Source organism: Prionailurus viverrinus, chromosome C1 (assembly GCF_022837055.1).
Source record: "Prionailurus viverrinus isolate Anna chromosome C1, UM_Priviv_1.0, whole genome shotgun sequence".
Taxonomy (NCBI): domain Eukaryota; kingdom Metazoa; phylum Chordata; class Mammalia; order Carnivora; family Felidae; genus Prionailurus; species Prionailurus viverrinus.
The window spans coordinates 186,837,707-186,862,558 of NC_062568.1; the positions used below are offsets into that span (position 1 = coordinate 186,837,707).

Here is a 24,852-nt window from a genome sequence, read left to right on the forward strand (position 1 = left end):
AAACTCCCAATCCACTAACTACAGCAAGCTGCCTCATATCATCTCTGCTCTGACAAACACCAGCTTTTCTTACGTTTGATGACTGGCAGGCCTTCTTGTTACATTACAAACACGGTATTTCCGTCTCATTGTTCCACAATGAGTCACTTCAACCTTCAGACCTGTTCCCAACAAGAAAAACTGAGGTTATAGAACTGTCACATGTCAAATATTTATAAAGCCTGTTCACTACAGAAAAACTCAGATTCTAAACAGACAGAAAATTTGTGATACAGGCAATGTGAAATTAACATTTTATAAATAACATTGCTAGTAATGATTACAATCATGATATATCTATCTCCAAATATTTTCCCTATCCTATCAAGATCTACACACTAAAAAACAGAATCATAAAAGTTGCAAAGCCTATAGAGCAAGGGACAAAGTTCTCCATCAATTAAAAAAAACAAAACAACCTGTTTATAATAAATTTAGGTATTTATTGCTGGGAGAGGGAATGAGAAATGAAAGAAGAGCTGTAACAATTCTCAACATACTCCACAATTTTCACAGTATGTGATATGTGAATAGTCTAGTCATCACACAGTGACTGAAGTTTAGAATTTAGTAAATCTCAGAAGGAAGTCCTTCAAAGATTTTTAAAGTAGGAAGCAGAAAATTCCAGGCCCTTTAACAGAGGCAGAGTGACAATTTAGTTGAAGTATAGTATAGTGACACAACTCTCTTATTACTATTAGAAATTAAATGCAACCAAACAATTCTTAGAGCAGGTGACCCTGCCTTCCTATGGAATCACTGATCCCTTTGAGAATCTGATCAAAGCGGTAAACTCTCAGAAAATTGCATATACACATAGATGTTCTGGATCCTTGCAATCCATCTATGGACCATAGGAGTATGAAGATCCCAGACCTGCTTTACAAAGTGAAGCAATGGTCTTTTAAACCACTGGTAAAATCTTTGGGATTAATTTTCTTAAGCAGTACTGTCCAACAGAACTTTCTGAAATGATAGAATGTTCTACATCTGTGCTAATATGTAATCACTAGCAATATGTGTTATGGAGTACATGAAATGTGGCTAGTGTGAAAGTGAAAACTTAATTTCATTAATTTAAGTAGCTACATGTGGGTAGTGGTACCATATTTGCCAGTGCAATCTTGGAGCTACTTAGATAGAAAAGAGTAACAAATTGATACAGTTGCTGCTGCTTACAGATAAGCAACTCCATTACTATGGCTTAGACACCAAAGGCAGAAAATCTAAAAAGGGGCAGATGAAGGACAACTTTTAGTTTCCTGATAGTATTTATGGTTATTATTTTTGCATTGTTTCCCTGTTATATTTGTGATTCCTATTGTGCAGTGGTTTTCAACTACAGGCAATTTTGCTCTCCAGAGAACATTTGGTAATGTCTGGAAACAATTTTAACTGTCATGACTGGGAGGTGCTATGGGCATTTACTGGACGCTAGATTTAGGGATTCTTGGATCCAGGGATGATGCTAAATATCCTACAATGGACGGGACAGCACTACTTCCCACCCCAGACCACAATAAAGAATTATCCAGCCCCAAATGTTAATAGTGGCAAGGGTGAGAAACCCTGAAACAGTGTAATTTATTTTCCTATGTAATCACTAACTGCAGTACCAAACACAAAGTTCATTCACAGTAATATTTTCTTCTGATTTATCAGCACAAATTAAGATGTTAAATGCACATAGCGTCAACTGTACCAGATTGGTATGGATTTTTCTTGAGAAGAACTCCTAATTGAATCAGTGATATAAATAGTTTTTATTAGTAATTACTATTGTAAGACTAAATTTCAGATCAATTAGAGTATAAAACACGCCTCTATATTATAAAGGAAACTAGAAAATAAAGTACTATCAAGAGAAGGCCTTACAAGAAGGAAATGTGAAGTAAGCAATATGAAGTAAGCAGGATGTAAAAATATTGTTTAGGGAGAAAACAATATAAAAATTATAAAATTTTTTCTGTTATCTATACCACCTAGCCATTTGTTTTCAAGTCTTCCCCCTGAATTAAAGAAGTTATTAGTAATATTCTAATAGCCTACTAAATAAGTTTATACCAAAAATAAATTGGTTCTTGTATAAACATATGGTACTTTTACTACGTACACTTCCTCCAATATTTCTGTTAAACCATCATGAATAATTATACAAAGGAACAACCCTAAAGTTACTATTGAATATTTAGGAAAAAGTTCAACTGGAACTAATGAATATACTAAATAAATCTATTCGTTACAGCACAGTGTGTATCACTATTTAACAGTTACCATCAAATTCCTTTATGCTGGCTAAAAAATTAAGCCCAAATATATAGCACAGAACATAGAACTTTGATTCTGCTGAGTTTCCATGGTGGGTTACATGATGTATGTTAAAGAGCCTTCTTAAAAAATAATAAGAAGAAGAAAGCCTTTTTGAATTTGAATGGAGAAAAAAAATCATCAGTTGATCAAGTAGATCCAACTCAGATTTTTCTACCCCAAATCCAGGGTTATAGGTGCCTAAGGATTAGACCGAACCCAGGGCTTAGCAAAAAGTTGAAATTAAAAAAAAAAAAAAAAAATGGACTAGATAATTCTCTGCCCAGGTCCCTCCCGAAACCCTCCATCCAACCAAAAAAAAAAAAAAAAAAAAAAAAAAAAAAAAAAAAAAAAAAAAAAAATTTGGTTTTAATAAATCAAATATTTAACCTATAAACTTGGCTTTACCTTCACTCTAACATCAACTTTATAATGCTTTCTAGTCATTTTTTCAGTCATTTCTTTGGGCCCCTGAGCAGTTGAAGTTAAGATCGAGTCCATGCTCTTCGGGCAGCAGTTGAATCCTTGTTCTGTACATCTTGTATTTTCTGTGATAGAGTGGTGATATGAGTTGATTGCATAGTTACCGCAAAATAATGTAAGTGACTTCATGATATCAGAGGTGGTAACTAAGCAGCAACTCCACTGGAAACCATGGTATTTTGATGATCAGACATTAATGGTGGGTAATGCACTAACCTCTCGACAATGCTAACAGTGCAGTTAATACGGATTATGAAAGGACAATGATATGGTTGCAATACACTAATATATGACACTTTGTTATTTTGGCATTTAGATAACTTGAGATAAAATAGATGCTCATTTTCAAAGCAGGAAGAACTTTCCTTTTAATGTTTTATTACATTGACACTCTCTCTCTCCCCTGGGTACTGAATGGCAAAGAATGAATGATTACTGGAGCAAGCAGAATGCACTGAGGTATTCTAACTGATTCAGGGAACTGAAAGATGTTCAGTGAACACTGAAACAGTTCAATGTTTCATTCAAACCAGAAGCTGAAAATTATCTACAACAGTCAAAATCTTAAAATACAAACAAAACAAAACAATTTCTGACTATGTAAGATTTAACACTTACAAATGGAATTTATACTACTCATTCTAATTAGAGAATATCTAATTTTTCTTCTTGCCTAAATAATACAAAACTAAATACAGTGGAGTCACATCTTTTTATTTTTTACGTAATCTCTATACCCAACGTGGGACTTGAACTCACAACTTCAAGATCAAGAGTTACAAGTTCAACTAAGCCAGCCAGGTGCCCCCAGTGGAGTCACATGTTACATGAGGATTAAGTTCTAAGTTATGAACAAGGCAAGAATTTTATACAATCAAAATTACTCGTGAAAAATACCTTCAATTGCTAATAAAGTACACTGTCAATAGGATTGCATATAAAACTATAAATGTATATTTAAATGTACATAGAAATGTACATTTAGATAAAGATGAATTACACACAAATTTTAGAACACTATTAAATTTTTTCTTTTTCTCTCCAGAAGACCTTATAGAGATGAATTTATGTTAGTAAAATATACATAGGATGCAACACCACTGTACAAATTTTAGCTCTAAATAAAATAGGCAAGATCAGTGATCAACTGTATAATGTACATGAAATAATGGAAGTTCCAATTCTAAAATAACACATGAAACAGGCTAGCTAGCCCCATATCCATAAAGTTTCAAAGGAATAAAATATTCTATCATTTCAGAAAAATAAGGAGGTCATTATATTAGAATATATAAAAATAATGACTCCAGTTCTGCCCTAACAATGTTTTTGGAATAAGTTTCCTACTTTTAACAGTATTTTCCCATGAGATACTCTTACACTTTTAGCTAGCAATGCAAAGTATTAATAAAATATTAGCTGGTATCAATATTAATTTCATTACTTGGCATTTCTTTCTTTCAAACAATTATCTAAGATGTAATGGTAATGAATTTAATGTAACATTTCATAATCTATATTTTTACAGATGATGTTACATGAACAGACTTTAAACATTTTTTCAATAAAAGTTTGTTATATTCATGCATTTTATACTTAAGTTGTTCCAAATGCTAATTAATTCACCTTTTATCTCTTTGGTGAATTTTACCCGATGAGAATCAGTCAGAGGTCTTGGTTGCTCATCAATATTATGAATGTCAAGAACTTCACACATGAATTGAATTACAGGTTGTGCTTTGTAGAAGGCAGTGGCAGAAACTAAGAAAAACACAAATGGTACAAATTAATGTTTCTGTAAAAAAACTCAGAAATTTGTTCTCAGTTTCCATGATAATTAACTAATTATAAAGTTATAATTATCCTTTATGCATACTTATGTATATAAAAAAGCATTTCTGAATCAAGCAGTTTCAATTTGATGGCTGTTTGACTAGGAGACAGGCAGAAGAACAGAAAAGCCAAGTCCTATAGTTTTTATTATCTATTTTTCTTCATGGGTAACTGAATAAAACCTTTCTCTGCTACATGTATAGAAATATTCTGGGTATGAGACAAGGCCTGTAAGGGGACACATGCCAGAGCTCCTTAGCAGAGGAAAAGGTTAGGTATTCTTTTTTTTTTTTTTTTTTTTTTTAACTTTTATCAGGTTATTTTTTTTAATGTTTATTTTTGAGACAGTAAGAGACAGAGCATGAGTGGGAGAGGGGCTGACAGCAAGGGAGACACAGAATCTGAAGCAGGCTCCAGGCTGAGCTATCAGCACAGAGCCTGATGCAGGACTTGGACCCAAGAACCACGAGATCATGACTTGAGCTGAAGTCGTACGCTTAACCGACTGAGCCACACATACGCTCCTAAACAAAGCTTGCTGTGCCACCCTGGCCTGTTTATTCTAGTGAAAGCTTTCCCTGTCTTGCACAGATTTGAGAAGACAGTGTTAGTAAATGATACTGGTACTAATCCAAATTACAGGAAGTAGTAAGTAAAGAGCATTTGCCCGATGTGATCTAGCTACAGTTGGTAGTTTACTAACAGTCAACCAACATGACTTCTTAATCTTGGGCTTCAGAACTAGAAGAGCTTCACCAATAGTTAGCACATCACCATCACTCATTTCTTTTCTTTTTAAATGTTTTATTAAAAAAAATTTTTTTTAATGTTTATTTATTTTTGAGAGACGGAGACAGAGCACGAGCGGGGAAGGAGCAGAGAGAGAGGGAGACACAGAATCCGAAACAGGCTCCAGGCTCTGAGCTGTCAGCACAGAGCCTGACACGGGGCTCGAACTCACAAACTGTGAGATCATGACCTGAGCCAAAGCTGGACGCTCAACCAACTGAGCCACCCAGGCACCCCAAGAATTTCCTTAATTTGATAAAAATTATCTACCAAAAACCTATGGCAAATTCAGGGGTACTTGGGCTCAGTCAGTTAAGCATCTGACTCCTGATTTTGGCTCAGGTCATGATCCCAGGGTCCTGGGATGGAGCTCTGCCTCAGGCTCCTCACTGAATATGGAGCCTGCCCAGGATTTGTTTATCTACTTATCTCTCTCTCTCTTTTTTTCTTTATCTCTCTCTCCCTTCCTTCCTCTCTCTCTCTCTCCCCCCATCCTACCTCCCTCCAACTGCTCTGCTCCCCTGCTCACGCTCACTTTCTTTCTCTAAAATAATTTTTAAAAATTCATATTAAAAAACATCTATGGTAAATTCAACTTCATTTACTAGGAAGTTCTAGCTAGCACAGTATTGCAAGTTAGAGAAATAACGGGTAAAAAGACTAGAAAGGGAAAAAATTATTCACAGTATGACTACACAGAAAACCCAATAAAATCTACAGATAAATTATAGAATTAATGAGAGTTCAGCAAGGTTGCTAGACTTAAGATCAATATATGAAAAGAAATTATTCTTATACATTGGCAACCAAATTAAAATGTAATTTAGCAAAATACATGTTAAAATTACAACAAAAAACAGTAGGACTTGGGATGAAATCCAAACAAAATATGTATAAGATATAGAGAAGTAGGGGCGCCTGAGTGGCTCAGTCGGTTAAGCGTCCGACTTCAGCTCAGGCCATGATCTCATGGTTCGTGAGTTCGAGCCCCGTGTCGGGCTCTGTGCTGACAGCTCAAAGCCTGGAGCCTGCTTCGGATTCTGTGTCTCATTCTCTCTCTTCCCCTCCCCCACTTGTGCTCTTTCTCTGTCTCTCAAAAATAAAAAAATAAAAATGTAAAAACAACAAAAGGTCTAGAGAAGTAAAGGGTATCTTTACTATTGAAAGATACTACAGAAGATCTAAATAAATGGAGTAATATACCCTATTTGTATAAATTATTCCCATATTAATCTGCAAATTCAGAGTAATTTCAATCAAAATACCTATCACCTGGACCTCTGGAAATTAAGAAGCTAATCCTAAAACTAACACGAAAGGGCAACAAAACAAGAATATTTATTTAAAAAAAAATTTTTTTTTTCAGAGAGAGAGTATGCAAGCAGGGGTGAGGAGCAGAAGGAGAGAGAGAATCTCAAGCAGGCTCCATGCTCAGTACAGAACCCAATGAGGGGCTGAATCCCACAACTCTGGGATCATGACCTGAGCTGAAATCACGAGTCAGATGCTTAACACACTGAGCCACCCAGGTGACCTTAGCCAAGACAATTTTTAAGTCTAAGGTCTGCCCTATCATTTATCAAGATTTGGTATAATCTTAAACTGAGGGTTGATGGGGGGTGGGAGGGAGGGGAGGGTGGGTGATGGGTATTGAGGAGGGGACCTTTTGGGATGAGCACTAGGTGTTGTATGGAAACCAATTTGTCAATAAATTTCATATATTAAAAAAATAATAATAAAATAAAAAAAATAAAAAGGAAAATATCGGGAAGAAAAATAAAAGATCAGTGAGAATTCATGAGGGAAAAAAAAAAAGATTTGGTATAATCTTATTCAAGTCAAGAGACTATGGGGATAGACACACAGACCAGCAGAACAGATTTGAAAGCCTACCTCACACAATATACAAAAACAAATTATTATGCAGAGAATAAATATGAAAAAAAAAAACATTTAGAAGAAAATATAGAATATCTTTTTTAAAAAATGTTTTATTTTGGGTGGGGGGAACAGAGAAACAGGGAGAGAAAGAATCCCAAATAGGCTCTGTGCTGTCAGTGTGGAGCCCAACAAAGGGCTCGATCTCATGAACTCTGAGATCATGATCTGAGCCGAAACCCACAGTCAGATGCTTTACCCAGTGAGCCCCTCAGGCACCCCTAGAATATCTTTATGATCTTGGTGGTAAGGAAGAATTTCTTAACAAGGTATTAAAACTATAAACTATTGAAATCATAAGAATTTCTTTCTCTCTCTCTCTCTCTCTCTTGAGCACAAGCGGGGGAGAGTGGCAGAGGGAGAGAGAATCTTAAGTGGGCTCCATGCTCAGTGCGGAGTCCAACATGGGGCTCAATCCCATGACCCTAGCATCATGACCTGAGCTGAAATTAAGAGTCAGATGCTCAACCAACACACCCCTAAGAATTTCTTAAAATACATAAACTATAAACTATTAAAACTATAAGGGAAAAAAAAATATGGAAGAGAACTGTAAGAAATGCACCCATAAACAAAGCAAAACAACAAAAAACCACCCAAAACAGCAGCAAAATGAGGCTATAGATTGGTAGAGGACATGTGTAACACCTATAACAAATAATCAGTATTTAAAAAAAATTTTTTTTTATGTTTATTTATTGTTGAAGGAGAGAGAGAGAGCATGAGTGGGGGAGGAACACAGAGAGAGAGGGAGACACAGAATTCGAAGCAGGCTCCAGGCTCTGAGCCATCAAGCACAGAGCCTGAAGTGGGGCTGGAACCCACAAACCGTGAGATCGTGACCTGAGCCGAAGCCAGACGCTCAACCGACTGAGCCACCGAGGCACCCCACAAATAATTAGTATTGAAATATGTAATGAGTTCCTATAATCAAGATACAACAAATGTGGCAAATGACATGAACTAGCATTACATAAAAGAGAAATCTAAATGTTGAAACCCATAAATTTTCATGAATTATTTTATGTGTAATTAAGGAAATACATAACAATATTGAGCTATCATTTTACACCAGTCAAGATGGGCAAAGAATTTTAAGACGTGTAACACAAACTGACAACAAGCCAATGGAAGAATGAATGCTCTCATGCAGACTGGAGGGATATAAACTGATACAATGACGAGAGCAAATAGTAATGTATAGTAAATTTGAAGATATGCTTACTTTTCCATCCAGCAGTTCCACTATGTTGAAATACATACTCTAGAGAAATTCCCTATATGCCAGAGGAGGCATGAGTAAGAATGCTTATTGTAGCATTGTTTTTAATAGTAAAACCAAAATATCCATCAACAGATGGATAAATCTGGAGTGTGTGCACATAATTAAAATGGACTAGCCAGGTGTTAGAATTCAGATCAATAAAATTAGAAATCAAGTACAGATATTATTGAGAGGACTTTGGTGGAAAATGAGATATTATCTACTACTTAGATTATTGCCAGTATCTAGATATATATAATCTACAACTAAGGAAAAAAATCACCAAAAGAGACTATGTCTAGAATACCAGTAGGATAGTCTTCCAATTCATCAACATTCATCTCCAAATTTATTAAGGACATTTAAATTTCAGTAAGGTTTTGTAATACACTCTACACCTCTAATGTATCTTTATATAGATTGATAAATGATAAATTTTTTTTGCTGGTAGAAATACATCCTTTAATTCCTGTCACTGATTGTTTGTTGCACATTGATTTTTCCAAGCTATGTTTATTTTCTTCTTTTCATGCATAGCAGTGTTTGAATAATAAAACAAGGACAAGCTTTAAAATAAAATAGACACAGATTTTGATCCTAGGTCCAACATTTACTGATTATGATTTCTGTGAATTTCTTTTTTTTTATTTTTATTTTTTTTTTATTTTATTTATTTATTTTTTTTTTTTTTAAATTTTTTTTTTTTTCAACGTTCATTTATTTTTGGGACAGAGAGAGACAGAGCATGAAAGGGGGAGGGGCAGAGAGAGAGAGGGTGACACAGAATCGGAAACAGGCTCCAGGCTCTGAGCCATCAGCCCAGAGCCCGACGCGGGGCTCGAACTCCCGGACCGCGAGATCGTGACCTGGCTGAAGTCAGACGCTTAACCGACTGCGCCACCCAGGCGCCCCGATTTCTGTGAATTTCTATTTGTTCAGTTGTAAATTTAGAATACCTACTACTCATAGCATTAGTGTGGGGATTCAATGCAAAGTACCTACTTGTACGCAGACCACAATAGGAACTCAACAGAGCTTCTTTTTTCATTTCTTTAAAAAAATTTTTTTTAAATGTTTATTCATTGAGAGAGAGAGAGAGGGAGAGGGAGAAGGAGAAAGAGGGAAAGAGCGTGTGGGGGGGAGGGGCAAAGAGCTAGAGACACAGAATCTGAAGCAGGCTCCAGGCTCCAAGCTGTCAGCACAGAGCCCAATGTCGGATCAAACCCACAAACCGTGAGATCAAGACCTGAGCTGAAGTCCATCACTCAGCAGACTGAGCCACCCAGGCATCCCTCTTTTTTCATTTCTGAAGAACTGTTCATTCATGTCATTTGTTCACTGATCTAGTGAGGTCTTAATTCTAGGCAAAATCACTTTGTTAATGTAAACTAACTCCTTAAAGAGGTCTTATAGGAGAATGTTCCATTAAGAAGGAATTAGAATTTTTTAAAAGTGTTTACTTATTTTTTTGAGAGAGAGAGAGTGCGGGAAGGGGAGGGTAGGGGAGGGGCAGAGAGAGAGGGAGACACAGAATGTGAAGCAGGCTCCAGGCTCTGAGCTGTCAGCACAGAGCCCTACGAAGGGCTAGAACTCACCAACCAGGAAATCATGACCTGAGCCGAAGCTGGATGCTTAATCGATGGAGCCACCCAGGTGCCCTTAGAATTTTTTTTTTTTTTTTTCAGAAAGAGGGAAGGCGGGGGGGGGGGGGGGGAGAGATGGGGGGGGAAGAGAGTGAGAGAGAGAGAGAGAGAGAGAGAGAGAGAGAGAGAGAGAGAGAGAGAGACTGACCGCACACACGCATCAGAAGAGGAGGGGCAAAGGACCCAAAGTGGGCTCTGCATTGTCAGCAGACAGCCCCATAGGCAGGGCTGGAACTAAGGAATAATGAGATGATGACCTGAGCCCAAGTCAGACCCTTAACGGTCTAAGCCACTCAGGTGCCCCAAGAAGGGGTTAGAATTCTTAAGTTTGCTTTTCACTATGTCAAAAGACATGGCAGAAAATAACAGATAAGAAAAAAGAAAGTAGTAAGTGCTTGCCATATTTAAAATAACTATGACTATGAAATAAGTCCAGGTCCAAATGAATAGTATAAAATAGAACAGTAAATAACATTGGAAGCTTGTAAAAACATAATCACAATTATACCTTAATGTACACATACTACCTCCTGAAAGGTTACATGGTATGGATGTTATCTGCTTCAATTTTAATAGGCTTACTCCCATGGCTCTGAAAGTATGAGAACAGAGATGAAGACTACTTATTACACAATGAATGTCTTTTTATGATTATAATTAGTGAGCACTTTAGAGGCCATGTTAAATATCCTTGAATTTCCTATTATCACCTGGCAAGATATTATTAACATAGCATCCAGGAGATATTGATAGATTAAAGAATTGTTTTATTTTTTCTATTTTTAATATAAAATATCACATTTAGTAAAGTATATAAAATATGAATATTACTGAGAGTATTATACAATAAATATATACAGAACCAGCACTGGATCAACAACTAAATATTGCCAGTATCTTAGCAACCTCTTTCTTAGCCCCTTCCCAATCCTAACTTCCTCTCTCTCCTTCAAAGGTAATCAAAGTCCTGGCTCATGGTAATCACTTCCTTTTCTTTAAATACACAACATAAGTACAGATTCAAAAACAGTTTAGTTTTCCTGGTTCTTGAACTTTATATAACTGGAAACATAAAGCATGTAATCCTTTTGAGACTGTTGCTAAGGATGGTCTCTAGCTCATATATATTAAATGTAAATAGTTTCTTCATTTTCACTGCACTAACACTCTGGTAAAAAAATATAGTTATCTATTCTAATGTTGGACATTTGTGTTGGCATTTTCCTTTGGTTACTGTAAGGTTATGAAAATTCCTATAGTTGGTCTTATTGATGCACATACACATATAAATTTCTCTGGTAGAAAAGGCTCCATCTAAAAGTAGAATTGCTGAGTCATGAAGGATCTGTATCTCTAATTTTCCTAGATAATGCCAACTCTTCCAAAATGGTTTTAACAACTGACCCTCTCATGAGCAATGTATAAGTCATTTTTGTGCTAATTTCTCACTGTTAGTACTGTCAGACTTGAATTTTAGCCTTTCTGGTGGGTTATGTAGGAATACTTTACTTTTAGAAAAGGATTTTCAGGCTTACATATAATAAAATGCATTTTAAGTGTAAAGTTCAATGATTTTGACAAATGTATATATCTATGCTACTACAACCCCAATTAAGAAGAAAAATTTCTATCACCCCAGAAAGTACTTTCCTGCCTCTACGTAGTTAGTTTCTCCCACATCTGCCCTCGGCAAACACTTATAGTATTCTTTCACAATAGATTAACTGGTTATAAAATTTCATATAAATGTAATTATACTGTATATACCATTTTGAGTTCGTTCTTTTGCACATTTTAATTGAGATTCATTCATACTGCTGTATAAATTAATAGTTAGTTCTTTTTAATTGCTGGGTAGTATTTCCTTGTATGAATAGATCAAAATTTGTTTCTCCATTCACCTGTTCTTGGATATTTGGGTTATTTCCTGTTTCTAGTTATTATGAATAAACCAATATATGCACATAAATCTTTGTATGACCTCTTTTTTCTTTTGTCTTGGGGAAAGGCCTAGGAATAAAATTGGTGGGTCATAAAGCCAGAAAATGTTTAACTTTAAAAGAATATGCCAAAATATTTTTCAAAGTGGTTGTACAATTTACACCTACCATTTCCAGTTGCTTCACACCCTAACACTGGTATTGACAGTCTTTTTTTTTTTTTTAATGGTGGAATTTTTAAAGTTTTTATTTGTTTTGACAGAGAGAGAGAGAGAGAGAGAGAGAGAGAGAGAGAGAGAGACAGACAGACAAGCAGAGAGAGAATCCCAAACAGGCTCCATGCTGTCAGTACAGAGCCTGATGTGGGGCTGAAATGCACAAACCATGAGATCATGACCTTAGTCAGATGCTTAAACCAACTGAGTTACCCAGGTGCCCTGGTATTGCCAGTCATTTTAATTTAGCCCATGCAGTGGGTGTGAAGTAAGTACCTCATTGTGGTTATTTGCCTTTCTCAGATGAGCAATGATGTTTAGCATCTTTTCAAGTGTTTACTTGCCATTCACATACATCTTTTGTGAAGTGTCTGCTTTTGACCACATTTAAAAAATTGTCTGGTATAAGTTTTTAATATTCTGGACACAAGTCTTTTATTTAGATAGATGTTTTGCAAATAGTTTCTCCCAGCAGTGCCTACTTTTTCATCTTAAGTGTTTTGAAAAGAGGGTTTTCATTCAGATGAAGTTTCCAGTATATTAAAAAATGTTTTGGGGAGCCTGGGTGGCTCAGTCGCTTAAGTGTCCAATTCTTACTTTATTTATTTATTTTTTTTTAACTAAGTGTCCAATTCTTAATTTCGGCTCAGGTAACGATCTTTCGGTTCGTGGGATGGAGCCCCACGTCAGGATATATGCTGATAACATGGAGCCTGCCTGGGATTTTCTCTCCCTTGCTCTGCCCCTCCCCTGCTCACGATCTCTCTCTCAAAATAAATAAACTGAAAAAATAGATCTTTCACTCCAAGGACATGAATATTTTTCCTGTTTTCTTAGAAATTTCCCAGTTTTAGCTCTGTGGATTAATTTTTGAGTATGGTGTGAAGTAGGGGTTATGTTTATTTTTTTCATACACATATCCAGTTGTTCTGGCATCACTCATTAAGACTATCCTTTCGGGGAACCTGGGTGGTTCAGTTGGTTGAGCACCAACTCTTGATTTTGGCTCAGGTCATGACTCCAGGGTTTGGGATCGAGCCGTGCATCCAGCTCTGTGCTGAGCATGGAGTCTCCTTAAGATTCTCTCTTCCCACATCGTGCTCACTTTCTCTCTAAAATAAAGTATTAAAAAAAAAATACTACCTTTTTCTCACTGAATTATATTGGCTCCTCTGTCAAATATCAATCAACCACATGAGTGGGTCTCTTTCTGTAGCTATTCTAATTGCTTCTCAGCCTGTGATTAAGATCAAGTATCTTAAGGGGCGCCTGGGTGGCGCAGTTAAGCAAGTCCGACTTCAGCCAGGTCACGATCTCGCGGTCCGTGAGTTCGAGCCCCGCGTCGGGCTCTGGGCTGATGGCTCAGAGCCTGGAGCCTGTTTCCGATCCTGTGTCTCCCTCTCTCTCTGCCCCTCCCCCGTTCATGCTCTGTCTCTCTCTGTCCCAAAAAAGTGAATGAATGTTGAAAAAAAAAAATTAAAAGATCAAGTATCTTAAGAAAAAAAATAAAGATCAAGTATCTTAATATCTGTAGCTTTTCTATAATTTGATTAACAGGTCTACCTTCACTCCAATATCACACTGTATTGATTACTATGGTTTTGTAGCCTATCTTTAAAACCAGGTAGTATGGGGTGCCTGGTTGGTTAAGAATCCGACTCTTGATTTTGGCTCAGGTCATGATCTCACAATTGCTGAGATTGAGCCCCGATTTGGACTCAGTGCTGACAGTGGCAGAGCCTGCCTGGGATTCTCTCTCCTTCTCTGCTCTCTCCTGCCAGTGCACTCTTTCTCTCAAAATAAATAAATAAACTTAAAAAATATAAAAACTAAAAAAAATTTAAACGCCCTAAAACTAGGTAGTATAAATCTTCCCACTTTGTTTTTATTTGAAATGTTTTTGGCTATTTTAGGTTCTTTGTATTCCCATATAAATCTTAAGACAGCTTGTCAACTTATATTAAAAAAAAATCCTGATGAGATTTTCATTAGGATTGTGTTGAGTCTATAGGTCAATTTGGGGAGAACGGACAGCTGAACAATTTTAGTGTTCTGGTCCAAAAACATGGTATCTTTATATCTTTCTCGGGAAGTCTTTGTAGCTTTCATTATACAGGACTTGCAAATCTTTCTTTAAATCTATTTTTTTTATTATTAATGGTATTTTTTCTTAATTGTTGAATGCTAGTATTATTTCTTGTTATACTGCTTGTATTGATTTTTGTCTATGCTACTAGTATACTGTGTCCTTGCTAAATTCATCTATTAATTCTGTAGGTTTGTGTGGTTTTTTGTTTTTTTGGTTTTTTTTGGTAGATTCATTAGGATTTTTTATGTAGAGAATAACAGGTCTTCTGCAAACAGGGAGAATTTTATTTCTTCCCTTACAACATTATGTCTTTATTTTTCTTGCCTCGGTGCATTGGTTTGCACTGCCAGCACCATGCTGAATCAAGCAGTGAAAAGCAAGTATCCTTGCCTTGATCTTGGAGTAAAAGCTTTTAATCTTTTTTTACCCTTTAGTATGAAGATGATGCCTCTTATGTTTTCTAGACGCTTTTATCAGCTGAAAAAGTTTCCTTTTATTGCTAGTTTATTGTAAATTTTTATCATGAGAACGTTAGAATGTGTCTAATGATTTTTCTGTTTGTTGGGAGGATTATACTGTTTTTGTCAAGTGTTGGTATCACAGGTATACTAGCCTCATAAAGTTGGAAAGTCTTTCCTCCTCTATTTCCTGAATTAGTGAAAGACCGGTACTATTTTTTCCTTAAATGTTAGATAAAATTCACCAGTAAAATCACTGGAATTTTCAGGGGATTATGAATTGAATTTAATAGATATAGAGCTATTCAGATTATTCTTCAGAGTAAATTTCTGTAAAGTCATGTTAAATTATCAAATTAACTGGTATAAAGCTCATAACATTTCCTTATTAACCTTTCAATTCTAAAGGACCTTTAGTGAGACCCTCTTTCATTCCTGATACTGGTAATCTGTTTTTTTCTATTTTTCTAAATCGGTTTAGTCTTGCTAGGAGTTTTTAATTTCATTAAAAGAACCAACTTTTGGGTTCATTCATTTTCTGCACTGTTTTCTATTTAATTAATATTTGCTCTGATCTTTATTATTTTTTACCTTCTTTTAATTTGGATTTGTTCTTTAGCTTAGGACAGAAACTTTGTGTGATACCTAGCCTGCAAGATGTCCCTAATAAGTCTTGCCTTATAGAATTCACAACTTTGTATAAGTCTTTCCTACAATGAATATAACTGTGTAACTAACAGGATATTATGAAAATGGCAAAATGTAGCTTTCAATACTAGGCCTTAATGTCATTACAGCTTCTACCTTGCTCTATCATGGATTACTTGCTCCAGAGAAAGTCAGCCACAATACTGTGAGAAAACTTAACCAGATCTCTTGAGCGGTCCATGCGGCAAGAAACCAGGCCTTCATCACAAACTTGTTACCAACTGAGTTTTATAGTTGTAAAGCAAGACTTAATCATCCCTGTAAACATATTAAGTACCTACTATATCAAGGACTCTCTTATGGGTTGAAATTTAGAGATGATCCAGACAAAGACTCTGCCTTTTAAGAACAAATTCTGGGTTATGATGCTCATTTCATTCCTTCCCCAACCCCCAAACTCTGTTATAACTATGGTAAGGAATTATAAAAGGGGGGGGGGGGTGCCTGGGTGGCTCACTCTGTTGAGCATCTGACTCTTGATTTTGGCTCAGGTCATGATCACAGGGTCATGGGATCCAGCCCTGCGTTAGGCTCCATGAACATGGAGCCGTTTAAGATGATCTCCCTCTCCCACTCTTCCTCTCCCAGACTTATGCTCTCTCTCTAAAAAACCAAAAACATAATCTTAGAAAGAGGGGAGAACAGAAAACAGGAAATCCATCAACACTTCAGAAGACGAAAAGCAAGAAGCGCCAGGTGGCTCAGTTGGTTGAGTGTCCAACATTGGCTCAGATCATGATCTCACAGTCTGTGAGTTCCAGCCCCACATCAGGCTTGCTGCTGTCACTGCAGAGCCCACTTCAGATCTTCTATTCCCCTCTCTCTCTGTCCCTTCCCTGCTCTGCTGGTGCTCTCTTTCTCTCTCTCTCTCTCAAAAAAAAAAAAAAAAAAAAGAAATTAAATAAAAATTTAAAATTAAAAAAAAAAAGCTGAAAAGCAAGTGGACAGGTTGTAACTGACATAGTAGATCCAAGAAAATGAAATCCCAAGTCAGCTAGGTTGGGAAAGATAAGAACCAACTGCATCTACACTATAAAATCTTCAAAAAGCATGAGGAGTGGCAGCACCTCTGAAACTAGGCAGTACCTCTGAAACTAGTGACAGAATGGGGAGAGGTGTGGAAAAATAAAGAGGAAAGCTGTTTGAGAAGCAGGAGGCGTCCTAGACCCTTGTCTAATCCCACATTGCTGAACAACTGCCCTTTTGTCATCCCTACATAAATCCAGAGGTTTATTTTCTGGAAAAAATAAAGGAAAGGCTCTCTGGAGGGAGCATATCAGGCACAGTTGAGGGCACAGACTGTACCAAAAAGAAGGGATTAAATGAATATGAACATTAAATGCTGAATGTTGGCTTCTAGAATGTAGACAATCAGACTGATACCCTTCAGGCAGGAGCTGAAAAGACTTATCTTTGAGTAACCTGACCAGCCAAGCAAACAGACTTGAGGATACAAATGTAGGTCCCCTAAAATCAGTCCACTGAAACCACCCTATAATGAAGTTCATATTCAACTGGCCCCAAAGATGCATTCGGAGCTTCTAGTCAGTGTTTTAGATCCTAATGAATCATGAGTAGATAACCAAAGATACAATGTATCTGAAGAAAGAAAGACTCTAACATGGAAGGCAGAGATCAAAACATAAAGGAGTAGGAAGGGTAAACATGTACAGGAAAAAGAAAACTCCAAAATAGATTACAGTAAAACCTTGGATTGCAAATAACTTGTTCTGCGAATATTCCACAAGATGAGCAGTACGTGACACTGAATGTCACACGATCACAACTGAGCCGACGGTTCGTCTCTCTCATGAGCGCTGTGGGACTGTGGGTGACTGTCTCCTGTGCTTGCATGCTCGGTCTCAGGCCATGGTGTTTGGCAGAAATCAGGAATTTTTCAGAACGCTGGAAGGTGCCCACAACTGGCACTAGTGTATTTTCTGTCACTTCAGAGCACCTATGGACAGTCCTTTGCTTTTCCAACAAGAGTAAGCTTAGGAATGCTCTGCTTCATCCTAGGTCAGGCTGCCTGCAGATATAGACCCTTTCCTCTGCTACCTTATTACCAGTTATATTAAATACAGTAAGAGTTTATTAACACTGTAGTATAGTCAACATCCATGAGAGTGTATACAATAGCCCCCATGCAGAAAAAGGCTGAAAAGAAAGGCAGTAAGAGGGAGATGATTACAGTGGAAGTTAAGAAGGAAATCATCAAGAAGTACGAACGAGGTATGCGAGTGGCTGAAATTGCAAGATTTTGTAAGAAATCTACATCTGCATCCTGTCTGAGGAGGAGGAGGCGGAGAAGAAAAAGGCAGAGGAGCCCCTCACTTCAAATGAGATTAGGGAGATGTGTAAAATGTGGGAAACAGTGCAAAATTTTGTAGAAAGGCACCACCCAAATAAGGCTGTAGCAGTGCGAGCAATGAATACAATTAATGACAATGCAATGTCACATTTCCACGAAATCCTCAAAAGGAGGCAAAAGCAAGTGTCACTGGATAGGTTCCTTGTTAACGGTGCATGAAAAGAGAAAGATTCCACTGAACCAATAGATAGCACTGATGCTGGTAGTGATGATGAAAGTTGTCCTACACAATAAGCGTCCTCTCTCATCTCTCTTACAACAGCCACGAGGGTTTTCAAAGGTAAGTGCAGGTTAATTTATTTTTCTTTATATTTTATAATTTTGTATTATATTACAGTATTGTAATAATTTCTATAAGAATATTTTAAGGTTGTAGAATGAATCATCTCAACTTCATTATTTCTTATGGGGAAATTCATTTTGACATACAAAGTGCTTTGGATTAGGGGTGCCTAGATGGCTCAGTTGGTTAAGCATTTGACTTCAGCTCAGGTCATGATCTCGTGGTCTGTGAGTTCCAGCCCTGCCTCGGGCTCTGTGCTGACAGCTTGGTGCCTGGAGCCTGCTTTGGATTCTGTGTCTCCCTCTCTCTCGCCCCTCCCCCACTCAAACTCTTATCTCTCTCAAAAATAAATATTTAAAAAAAAAAACATTTCTCTTTATTAAAAAAAGAAACCCAAATGCTTTGAATTACAAGCATGTTTCTGGAATGAATTATGCTCTTAAACCAAGGTTTTACTGTTTCTTAGTGAGCCAAGAGAAGATACTGTAACTGTGAAACAAGAATAGTATCCTACAACACTCAGGAAATAAATAACTACTAGAAAAGAAGAACATGATAGCAGAATGAAAAAGTGAATAAAGGGTTAAAAGATGAAGCTGAGGACATGTTCCAGAAGGCAAAGCAAAATATGTGAAAGACACTAGATATACACTTAAAATGGGTACATTTTATGGTATGTATAAAAAACAAACAAAACCCCTCACTAAAGCTATTTAAAAAATGAAGCACTACTTTCAAATTTGTGAAGGAAAATTATTTCCGACATAGAAACTCAGTTAAACTATCATTTAAGTTCACTTCCCAATACGCAAGGTGTCACAATATTTGCCTCTTACGTACGTAACGTTTCCTCATGAAACTTTTGAACACTAAAAAAAAAAAAGGATATAGGAAACAGAAGATCAATAAAGGAAAAAGACAAAAATTCTCAAGGGAAATAGTGATGTGCGATTCCCAGAGGACAGCTGTGTACCAAATACGAAGGGCATACTCAATGAGACTGAAACAAACAGGATGAAGACTGTCACTGAGGTTTCTGCTGCCATCATTCTGATTCTGTAATGTGAGGATGGTCTGGGTAAGCCTGACACACACATATTTACTTTGCCTGGCTGGACCACATGTTGATAAAGTTCCTGTCCTGTTGCCTGAAATGAGACTCTCATTATACTCCAAAAAAATGTTCTGCTTTTGTTTACTGCTGAGAAGACTAATTTGACTATCATAAATTATTTCTTAATCTTTGAGATCTTATACCCGAACTCAAAACAAACATATAAAGCAAGCAACACTAATACTGTGATTAATAAATTACTTTCTAGAAATCTGTTTTCCTTGCAAAGGAAAGCATATTCAGTGCAAACTTTTGACTCTTACACAGAATAAATTACAATCACTAAATTCTACAATTTAAATATTCTATTTTCTTCTACGAGCAAAACAGACACTAAATGTTTTGCAGAAAGCTACTTCTACTGAAAAGGACATAAAAATATGTAAATAAAATAATTAAAATAATATAGTAAATAAGTATATAAAAATAAATATAGTAAATAAGTAAATAAGTATATAAAAATAAATATAGTAAATAAGTAAATAAAAATAATATAACCTTTCTCAATTCAGATGTACTGGGTCTGAAATTTGTCTGCCAGGAATCTTGCTTTTTAAGGGATACAGTATAGAGCTGAATAATATGGACATAATTTGGAGTCAGAGGTTGACCTCTATAATTTCAATGTAAATTATGTGACCTTGAGCCTTAAATATAAGCTATGGCTATATTTAAATATTGGCTTAATAGGTTACGTTATACTGTTAAAATCAAAAGCATATGGGACACCAGCCTTGAAAATTCCCTGAGCAGACAAAACCAGTTTAGTCACACAAACAAAGCTTAATTTAGCTTATCTTACAAGACTAACTTGACCTGGGTCATTTCTTGCTCATGCCTCTGAAAATCATAAGCAAAACTTAAACTGTTTCCCAAGGTTGATATAAGATAAAAATTCTAATATTATAACCAATCACTGAAGAATAAAACAATCATTGTTTTCTCTCTCTCTCTATATATAAACTGCTTTATAACAATATGCCCCTGAGCCTCATTCCATATTTTGGCTTGAATGCTCCCAGTTTGCAAACTGTTTTTGGTGTGTGCACAATAAACTTATACTAATTACTACTTCAGTAATTCATTGATTTTGCTTCTGTTACTTCTGAAAATCATATAAATTATTTAACATAAATGTTAAATATAAACTATGTGAGCCTTAGAAAGAGTCAATTTAGAGAGAAAGTTTATTGAAATTTTCTCTCTCTAAACTTAACTCATGCAACTTTGGTAGAATTTACTTCAAATAATTAATGTAAAATGCTTAGCAATGAGTGATAAAGGTATCTGAAGGGAAATACAACTAATACCACATCACTGTGACAGTCTTAGAAATGCAGGAATTATAATAAAATGCAAGTTGCAAATGAGTTTGGCTTAAATGTAGGCTAAACTAAACATATATTCATCCCACATATCATTGAATCTAAGACACCAGTGATGGAAAGGTACATCAATATTTTATGTATCCTAAAAAGAAACTTGCCAATTAAACTGTGACAAACCATCAACTGTAAGACATCTTCTAATTTCAGAGATGATGAAATGTGAAGAAAAAATATTTTTGAGTCTTAGATTGGTAGAATATGTAAGTCTACCTACATAGGTGAGAGAATATTACATAGCACAAAGCAATCATTTTGAAGACAAGATTAAGTCACATAATTCGAATTAAATTGCTCTTTTCTTTTTCTTCACTCTTCCATTCTTATTTCCACCACCAATAACACCTAGAGGGAATCTGTCGCTTTCTTAGAGAAATGTTCCTCAAATCCAATGACTAGAATGGATCCCTGTTACATGCTCCCTCTGCATTTAGTACTTCTCCTCCCTAATACTTACATTGCTCAATAGTAGATTTCAAGATCAATAAGGGCTGTTTTGTTCAGTGCAATATACCAAACACAAGCAATGCAAAATCAAATCACACAGAAACAAAAAAGGAAACATAAGCAAGTAAGGTGGTCAGAGCAATATTTTCACTCGTTATTTTTCACAGCAGCACCATATTTTACTGTCAACTAAAAAATAAACTCATTTAAACTTTTAGGCTGTATTTTCATTTCATTAGTATGCCACATATCTTTTTTTTACAAAAGCTATCAATCTTCTGACTTCTTTGCTTCACAGTGCACCGTAAGTTATCTACATACTTTGTTCACACAAAAAACATACTCTCACCTTTTTCTTGTAACATGCAGCTTTTTAGGTCTATCTATTCTCTCTAAGCCAACCAACCTATTCCATTCCTCTTCCTTCTTTCTTCCTAAAGGGAACTACTATCCTGAAATTGGTGTGTATTTGTCCCATCCATGTTTTGATAATTTTACTGCATTTGTATGCACTCTGTATAAACTTTTGTTTTCTTAAATTTACATAAATAATAACATATCCTTTCAGTACCTATTACCCCCTCCACATTGTTTTTAGTGACAATATGTTGATACATGTAGATCTGGTTCACTCATTTTAGTGTCACACAGAACACCACAATATTCTATAACAATTTATGTACTCATTCATAATGCTTCCCAAAGAAACACGGATAAGGAATTAGGCTATTTCCAATTTTCTGCCATAACAAATAATGCCTCAAGCACAAATGCAAGGTATCTCTACGGTATATTATAGGTTTTCAAACACATGCAATTTCATCTTTACTTTAACTTTTCTAGAGATTGAAAACTGTTCTCCAAAGCAGCTATACCAAATCATACTCCTACCAACACTGTAACTTTACATCCTCAACAACATCTAACGTAAGACTTTAATTTTTACAAACCTGAAGGGCGTGAAATGGAACCTTTTTAATTTCATTTGCATTTTCCTGATTACAAATGAATTTGAGAATCTGATTTTCATGTATTTATTGGCCATCTGGGTTTCCTCTTTTTTGAAGTACTTGTTTTCCTATTGATCTGTCCTTCTATTTTGTAAAGGTCTTGGTTATTTCTCCTAGCATTTTAACTGTTTATAACATACAAGTTTTTGTCAGTATTTTCTTTTATAATTTACACACTTTATATTTTGTCCAACATTGGATATATTCTCTTGTAAGATTTCTTCTAAAAGAGTTTCAAAGTTTGGCATTAAATATTTAGGATTAAAATCCACCCAGAAATAAATTTTGGGTGTGATGTGAGACGGGTCTAATTTATTTTTTTCATGTAGTTAACTGTATGAACACCGTTTGATAAATATTCTACTCTTTCTTCAATGATACGAAAAGCCACATAATATTTACAAAGTTTCCATACACACATGGCTTATTTCAAGGCTCTGTATTCTGCTTCATTAATCTTTCAATCCCTGCACTTACAGCAGTATGGAATAGTAATTATTGTAGTTTTAAAACAAAGAGGGCAATTCCTCGGTCTTTATTCTTCTTTAAAATTACATTGGCTTTTCTTAGTCATTATAGTTATTTTTCTATATAAGCCTTAATATTCACTTACTAAGTTTCATGATATACCCTATTGGGATTTTATTTAAAATTGCATTTACAGGGGCACCTGGGTGACTTCAGTTGGTTAACTGGTTGATTCAGTTGGTTGATTGATTCAGTTGAATCAGTTGAATTCAGTTGGTTGATTCTTGATTTCGGCCCAGGTCATGATCCCACAGTTTGTGGGACTGAGCTCTGTGTCTGGCTCTGCACCGATAGTGTGGAGCCTGCTTGGCATTTCTCTCTCCCACTCTCTCTGTCCCTCCTCCATTCATGTTCTCTCTCTCCCTCTCTCAAAAAAAAAAAACAACAAAAAAACACACACAAAACAAACACCTAATAATAATAATAAATAAAAATTTTAATTACATTTACAGGTTAATTTTGGGAAAACTGACATCAAATTGAGCCTTCTTTTTTTTTTTTTTTTTCAACGTTTATTTATTTTTGGGACAGAGAGAGACAGAGCATGAACGGGGGAGGGGCAGAGAGAGAGGGAGACACAGAATCGGAAACAGGCTCCAGGCTCTGAGCCATCAGCGCAGAGCCCGTCGCGGGGCTCGAACTCACGGACCGCGAGATCGTGACCTGGCTGAAGTCGGACGCTTAACCGACTGCGCCACCCAGGCGCCCCTAAATTGAGCCTTCTCAATAAGCCTATTATATTTCATTTCATTTCATTTCGATTTTCTCTTATGTCTTTTCAATCAAGTTTTTATTTTAGAGACTTCTCAAAAATCTTTATTCCTATGTACCTCCTTTTCAATCCAACTCTTGATCTCATGTTTGTTAAAGCTCAGCTAAGGCATCACTTACTCCTCCAAATATTTTTCTAACTTTCCAGGCTCATTTGGGATACTCCTTCTCTATGCTCTTAGTTTTATCTAATTATTCTTTGCTTAGTATGACCCAGAATTGTGCTAAGCATGGAGGATACGTACACTGGTGAATAAGATGGACAGTCCCTACCTTTGCAGAACTTTCATTCTAGTAGGAGAAAGAACAATAAAACATTTATAATTCAGAGTGACACATGCTATATTATAGGGGAAGTACACCGTGCTATGGGAATACATGAATGAAATAAATACCTAATTCAGACTTGGGGGATGGCTGGATGTAGGGGGGAGAGATGGGTATCAAACATTGCTTCTCAAGGAAGTAACATGTAGACTGAAACCTGTAAGAAGAACAGAAGTTGGCAAACACAATATATCTAAATATCATAGTCCTGACATCCTTGTTTTACTCTTGGTTTTATTGGAAAAGCTCCCACTGCTTAACTGTGAAATCATCCACTCTTTGAATATGTTTCCTCCCTTGGCTTCCTTGACACCATTTTTGGGCTCTCATACTGCTGCGATAATCATTAATTTGCTCACTGGTCTTTCTTCCTCCCTTAAATACTAGTATTTGCCATGGGTTTATCCTCATTCCGGTTTTTACTCTAAATACTATTCCTAAAGAAGTTTTCCTACTTTGTGGTGCCTGGATGGCTCAGTTGGTTAACTATCTGACTTTGGCACAGGTCATGATCTCATGGTCTGTGAGTTCGAGCCCTGCATTGGGCTCTCTGCTGTCGGCACAGAGCCTGCTTCGGATCTTCTGTCTCTCTCTCTGCCCCATCCCCACTTGTGCTGTCTTTCTCTCTCTCAAAAATAAATAAACATTAAAAAAAAAGTTTTTCCACTTCTACAGTTTCTTTTTTTTTTTTTATTTTTTTAAAAATTTTTTTTTTTTCAACGTTTTTTATTTATTTTTGGGACAGAGAGAGACAGAGCATGAATGGGGGAGGGACAGAGAGAGAGGGAGACACAGAATCGGAAACAGGCTCCAGGCTCTGAGCCATCAGCCCAGAGCCTGACGCGGGGCTCGAACTCACGGACCGCGAGATCGTGACCTGGCTGAAGTCGGGCGCTTAACCGACTGCGCC

General features: G+C 36.3%; 1 protein-coding gene across 8 annotated transcripts in view; it reads right to left on the bottom strand.

Moving 5' to 3' along the window:
- Nucleotides 1–24,852, bottom strand: part of AGO3 (argonaute RISC catalytic component 3) — a 123,118-nt gene that overhangs the window by 45,662 nt on the left and 52,604 nt on the right. For 5 of the 8 annotated variants that reach the window (XM_047871403.1, XM_047871402.1, XM_047871404.1 and 2 more), the window contains 2 exons: nucleotides 4,456–4,590; nucleotides 74–161 (listed from right to left, as the gene is read on the bottom strand). In XM_047871403.1, the coding sequence (XP_047727359.1) occupies nucleotides 74–161; nucleotides 4,456–4,590 (223 nt within the window). Of the gene's footprint in view, nucleotides 1–73; nucleotides 162–4,455; nucleotides 4,591–24,010; nucleotides 24,476–24,852 lie in introns of those variants that run through there. The other 3 variants (XM_047871406.1, XM_047871410.1, XM_047871405.1) reach the window with 2 other exon arrangements.